General features: G+C 41.7%; 1 protein-coding gene across 1 annotated transcript; it reads right to left on the reverse strand.

Annotated features, from left to right (window-relative positions):
• Positions 1-916: 916 nt before the first annotated feature.
• On the reverse strand, positions 917-1776 carry LOC115080601 (proteasome subunit alpha type-7). Its single transcript, XM_029584868.1, has one exon. It carries the CDS (start codon positions 1713-1715, stop codon positions 969-971), a length of 747 nt encoding a protein of 248 aa, XP_029440728.1. The 5' UTR covers positions 1716-1776; the 3' UTR covers positions 917-968.
• Positions 1777-6366: the final 4590 nt, after the last annotated feature.

A 6366-nucleotide genomic window follows, 5' to 3' on the forward strand; every position in this document is an offset into this window, starting at 1 on the left:
TGTGAAGATTTGATGACCTTCGGAGTGAGGAAACTCACCCAAAGATGAGATTTGTGCAATGTTCTCTCAACCTAGCTTGATGTTACCCAGGTAGAGAGTCAATCACGCTAGGTTGAGAGAACATTGCACAAATCTCATCTTTGGGTAAGTTTCCTCACTCCGAAGGTCATCAAAACTTCACAAGAGTGCATAGTTCTGTTCGTACATCACATTCTGCATGCCAAAGTGGCCCCTAATCCCTACACTAATACCTAAACCTCACCTTGAGTAGCTAGGTGGGCCTCCTATAGAGGTATAAATACCTACCTTGTATGAGGGCCTTATAGCTAGTCTCTCTCTCTCTCTCTCTCTCTCTCTCTCTTTCTCTTTCTCTCTCTCTCTCTCATATTGTAGGTAGGAATTGCAACAATTGTGGTACTTACTGCAAAAACATTATTGCAGACTGCAGTAATACCTATGCAAAGCACTAAGATAGTGCACTTTGTGATAAATAGCCTATTACCATAAAACACACCCCTTTTCCTATCACATGTGATATTTAGTGCATTTTGATAAATCCAGGCCTTAGATTGTAAGTCCTTTGGGGATAGGGAAATACCTACAGTGCCTGAATATAATCCACTTTGAAGTGCTTAAAAAAGTGTGAAAAGTGGAATATAAAAAAAAAATCGAAACTGCAAATTTATTTATTTATTTATTTTTGGTTTTTATATACCGATCTTCCTACATTAGATGCAAATCAAACCGGTTTACATAGAACAAGAAGAAACTTGCTAAAAAGGCATTACATAAAACAATGAACAATTATGCAACATTAAATAACATTGCCAAGAGAGTCAACTAATTATACAAAATTGAATTAAATGGTAATCAAAGTGAACATTTGATGTCCTTGTGTTGAACTTAGATAGGTTGAGAGTAACTGAAGGATTCTTCCAGGGAACTAAAATCACCAAAATACAATGCAGCTATGCTGTCTTCTTCTGTTTCTTCTTTTCATTTTCTTCCTTTTCTTTCTCAATTTCTGCAACATACTTCTCAATTTCTTCCACGTTTAAGATCTTAAGTGGCTGATCTCTTCTCATGACCGCTAGTTCTATGTTCTTGCCCCCTGACTGTACAACTTCAAGAAGACCCTTGATAACGAGTTTAATACAGAGATCATCCGTTTCGATAGCTTCGTCAGTGTAATTTTTCTCCAGGAATTCTCGCACGGATTTGGCTCCTCTGCCAATGGCATTAGCCTTCCACGCGTGGTACGTGCCAGAGGGATCCGTCTGGTAGAGCCTGGGAGTCCCATCAAAGTCAAACCCTACAATCAAGGCAGATATCCCAAAGGGTCTGCGCCCATTACTCTGGGTATAGCGCTGCTTAAGGCTGGCAATGTAACGTGTGATATATTCCACTGTGACAGGATCTTCCACGGTCAGCCTGTGACTCTGGCATTCTACACGGGCTCTGTTTATAACTATCCTGGCATCAGCTGTGAGGCCTGCAAAAGCCATGCAGACGTTTTCATCAAGGGCACAGATCTTCCGTACTGTTCTCTCATCCTGGAGTTTAGCTACCGATTTCTTCTCAACTCCAAGGACAACTATTTCTTTTCCTCGTACGCCAACCGCGGTGGAGCCTTTCTTCACGGCCTCCTGCGCGTACTCCACCTGGAAGAGGTGCCCGTCCGGGGAGAAGACGGTGATGGCGCGGTCGTAGCTCATGTCTGGGCGGCAGGAGGAAGCGGCGACGGCGATGCTACACCGGCGAAAGGGCCGGAGCAAAAGCGAAATTATATGCATTAATGACATATTTTGTCTATAGATGAATTTGAGAGCTTGGACACACCTCTTTCATTTGCGGTCATTCACAAAATGACAGTCCTAGGCTCCAGGCCTGGGCCTGATCCTGGGCCAAGGTCCAGGCATTGGGACCCATCCTCTGGGAAGGCATTAGGCCTTGGTCCAGGCTGAAGCCTCGGTATTGGGACTTGGCCTCGGGTCGGGTGGCAACATCAGTCCTGGTTCCAGGCCCTGGCTTAGTCCAAGGCTCAGGTGTCAGTACTTGTCCTCTGAGCTGAGCCCTGGCCTAGGCTGATGCCTAGACATCAGAAGCTGGACTGTGGGCTGAGGCCATGTAATTGGAACCAGGTCTCTGAGCTGGACTACGGCATTGGGACAGGTTTCGGGCCCTGGTCTAGGTTGAGGCCCAGGCATCAGAACATGGCCTCCTGGCCAGGCCACTGCATTGGGTCTGGTTCCAGACCCTGGCCTAGACTAAAGCCCAGATATTGGGTCCAGATCTTCTAGCCTGGACCTTGTGTAGGGTCTAGGCCAAGGTTGTGGTGGTCTACTGCGGCCTAGGCCTAGGTTTTGGCCTAGGACTAGGTTTTGTTGCCAGCTGGCCCCGACGCCTCAGCTTTGCATAGGCTTAGGCCACGGTAGGTTGACCGCAAGCTCGGCCTAGACCAGGTCTCAATACCAGCTTGGGCCGGGGCCTCTGCTTAGGCCTCATCTACACATCCCCACTGGACCGGGATGTGGGGACTAAGAAGAATTCTGGCTGCTGCATGTTTCTCAATGGGAGGGATTGGTGGGGGGCATGGGAGGACCTGGGAGACCCCGTTCCTTTGTTTTCTATTTTTTGGGGGGTTTCAATGTTTATTTCATTTGTTTTTTTAACTAAAGAAACAAACTAAACATTATATGAAAATAAATTTGTGGAAAGAAATCCTGCAGAAACGAAACAAAAAACTCAAAGAAATTTTCCCTTCTTCCCACCCCTAGAAGTTATAGAGCAAACTCGACTCCTTCCAGTTATGGCCATGCCCCGCCAGCCATTGATCCTAGGCAGGTATTCAGCCACCAACACTTACTTGGCTAAGTAACGCTGAATAGCTACCTTATTTTTTTTCTTTTAAGCTGGACAGTATTGATACACATTGCAATATGTCTGAAGAAATGGTTCACTTTTTCCTGATGCCACATTTTGAAGTTCAGTTTGAACATTAGGAAAATCTTTTTTTTTACTATGAATATAACACAGATTTCTGAAGGGGAAAGTTTAAAGAGGAAAACCTTATCAAAAACCTGATTATGTACAGCACTTAAGTTATTCAATATTAAACAGTGATGCAAAAAACCCATTCAAGTTTAGTGACATTTTCATAAAAATGGGGAAAAATATCATTAATTCTCTCCCCAAAATTTTGGGCTCAGACTTCCAAAAAATATTATTTCTTTGATAAAATAAGGATTTTGCTGATCTGCATTTAGGGCTGGATTTTAAAAGCTCTACGTGCGTAAATCCAGTGGATTTACCCTCGTAGAGTGTGTAACGCACTCTGGGCCAATTTTATAATGGCCCAGCGATACACGTAAAGCCCTAGGACGCATCTAAGTCCCAGGGCTTTAAAATAGGGAGTGGCAGGCACAAAAGGTAAGATAGAGGAGGGGGTTAGAATAGGGCTAGGGCGTGGAAAGGTTAGGGGAAGGGGTGGGAAGGTTAGAATAGGGGGAAGGAAACAGGGGAAGGCCACAGGCGTCGGTGCGTGCAAGATGCACTAGTGTGCACCCCCTTGCGCGCACTGATCCCTGATATTATAACATGCATGCACCCGCGTGCGCATGTTATAAAATCAGGCATCCATGTATGGGCGCCAGGTAGCACGTGCACATGTACGCTCTTGTGTACCTTTGAAAATATGCCCCTTAGTGTAGAGTAGTTTGAATCTCTTATGCAGTGAGAGGCTTCTATAGGAGGTCCATTCCACTGAATTCATTCACAGAACAATTTTTTTTATTTGGCATTTTTTTGGCATTTTTATATACCGAAGTTCATGTAGCAAAGTTACATATCAATTCGGTTTACATTGTAACAATAACAAGCATCTAAGAATGTGATTACATAGAACAAGGGAGATAAACTTGGATCAAACGGAACTGGGGAATAAGGTATCACGAATAAATGATAAAATATGTTTCTTTTGAGGAGTTACGGCTAACAAGGCTAGACCTGGCTAAAGATCTTGGAGAGAACTGGATAGCAATAAAGACATGGTATACGGAGAAAATATTTGAATTGATATGCTGCAGGGTAGGATTGCTAATCTGAAAAATAATCTTAAGGATAATCTAAAAGGTCCCATGTAGGATAGTAAGGTGTGGTGAGGGGAAATTAATGGCATAAATTAAAAGCTTGCTCGAAAAGCCATGTTTTGAGTCTCTTTTTAAAGGTGATCGGGCATTGTTCCTGTCGGAGACCTGGAGGTAGAGAGTTCCATTGTGCGGGGCCCGCTGTAGAAAAAGATTGTTTATTTAAAGAGGTTTTGATGGCTGGGGCGAGGAGAGTGTCTCTGTAGGCTGCTCTCACCAGTCTGTCGGGTATATGTGGTCGTAGAGGAATGTTGAGTTGCAGTGGAATGAGCTTGTGAATGGATTTATGTATGATTGTTAGTACTTTGTAAGTGATTCTGAATTTGATTGGGAGCCAGTGTAGGTTTCTCAAGATGGGGGGTAATATGATCTCTTTTGTTGGTCTTAGAATCCTGGCTGAGGCGTTTTGTAGCATTTGAAGGGGTTTTATGGTGTTAGCTGGGAGGCCGAGTAGAAGAGAGTTACAGTAGTCAATTTTTGAGAAAAATGATTGCTTGGAGAACTGAAAGGTAGTCTCGGAAGTGTAGGAGAGGTCTGAGCCGTTTTAGGACTTGCAATTTAAAGAAGCCATCTTTAGTGGTATTATTAATAAATCTCTTTAGGTTTAGTTGATTGTCCATGATGACTCCAAGGTTTCTAACTTGAGAAGCAAAGGATGGATGACTAGTAGGGAGTGTATTAGATATTTAGTATGCTGAGTTTGAGTCTGGCACTCAACTCAACTCTTCAGTTTTTTGCTGCCTTTTAAACCAAAGATTGTTGGGTGTAGTTTTTTAACATGGTTTGGGGTTTTGATTTACTGGGTGGGTTATTTGTGTTAGATAATGTTAGGTTGGTTTTGTTCTCGATTTTATATTTTTGTGGCTTACTCTGCTGAAAGATGTGCTTTATTTTATTTTGTTGTAAATTGCCTTGAACTGTTGAGGATGCAGGTAAGAAAATGTTAAATTAATAAAGGGTTCATTGAGCAATTAAGTCTTTGATAAAGTACTCCCAAAAGTGGCACTTTCGGAGTACTTTACGCGGGTACTGGTTACGCGGGTACTGGTTACGCGGGTACTAAGAGTACTGGTTACGCGGGTAATATACACGCGTAACCCTTTTAAAATCCACCCCATACTTTTCAAATGTTAAACAATGTAATCTTATGTTCTGTCAGATGCTAAACTAAATATTTCTAGATATAGGGATATTTTGATTCATCCAGCACTCATATATTGATAATATATTAGGTTAATCCAAAAGTTATTGGCAATTAAAACAGTGCTTCCCAAACCTCCCCTGAAGGCACATGTAACCAGTCAGGGGTTTCAAGATATCCATAATGAATATACATGAGATAGATTTGCATACATTGAAAATCCAGGATATGCAGATCTATCACATTCATATTCATTGTGACAATCCTGAAAACCCAACTGGTTACATGTGCCTCCAGAAGGGAGTTGGGACACACTAAGTTAAAGGACAGGCCATATGCATATGAAAATGTAGGAAATTTGCTGGTATTTCACAGAAAAAAACCCTAGAATCTAATATTTCTCTGCCCACTAATGTGTCCTAAATGATATATTGAAAAAAATATATATATTGCATGTTTCTTATTGTCAAGCACCACTTGCAGCATACAGTTTTAAAATCTAAACATTTACCTTATTTGGAAAATATTTTTAGAACAGTGTTTTATTTGCTTGTTGTAAGTTGTTTGAGAAGGGTAGAATGCTAAGATTCAATTTATCTCACCCCCTTTCTATCCCCTCAGCATCACAAACCTGAAATACTAACTAGGTTAATATATGTTGGTTTGTCCTGATTGCCAGTCGGCATCCTAGTATATTTCAGTGGATTTGATTGACTTGAGCTGGATCAGATTCTTTTACCAGTTCTTGTGTCATTGTTAAAGGTAAGAAAATCTCCAGGACCAAATGTAACAAGAAACCATTGAAACAGCAAAGGAAAAGATTTAGGAAATCATCAAGAATCAAAGGACAGGGATAAAGTACAACCAGTTTTTATCATTCCCAAATATAAGTTAAAATCAGAAAAAGACTGGTTTGTGTCAAGCAATAAAATGATACAGTTCATTTAAATAGTCACAGTGACATCATTCCAAACAATGAACACCCTCCCAAGTGAACCTTGACTCCAAACATGATGGGGTATCCAGCAATGAAAACCAACCATAGAGCCATTAATTCTGGTCGGCAGTTTAGGAAGTGAA

The sequence above is a fragment of the Rhinatrema bivittatum genome, chromosome 1 (assembly GCF_901001135.1).
Source record: "Rhinatrema bivittatum chromosome 1, aRhiBiv1.1, whole genome shotgun sequence".
Taxonomy (NCBI): Eukaryota; Metazoa; Chordata; class Amphibia; order Gymnophiona; family Rhinatrematidae; genus Rhinatrema; species Rhinatrema bivittatum.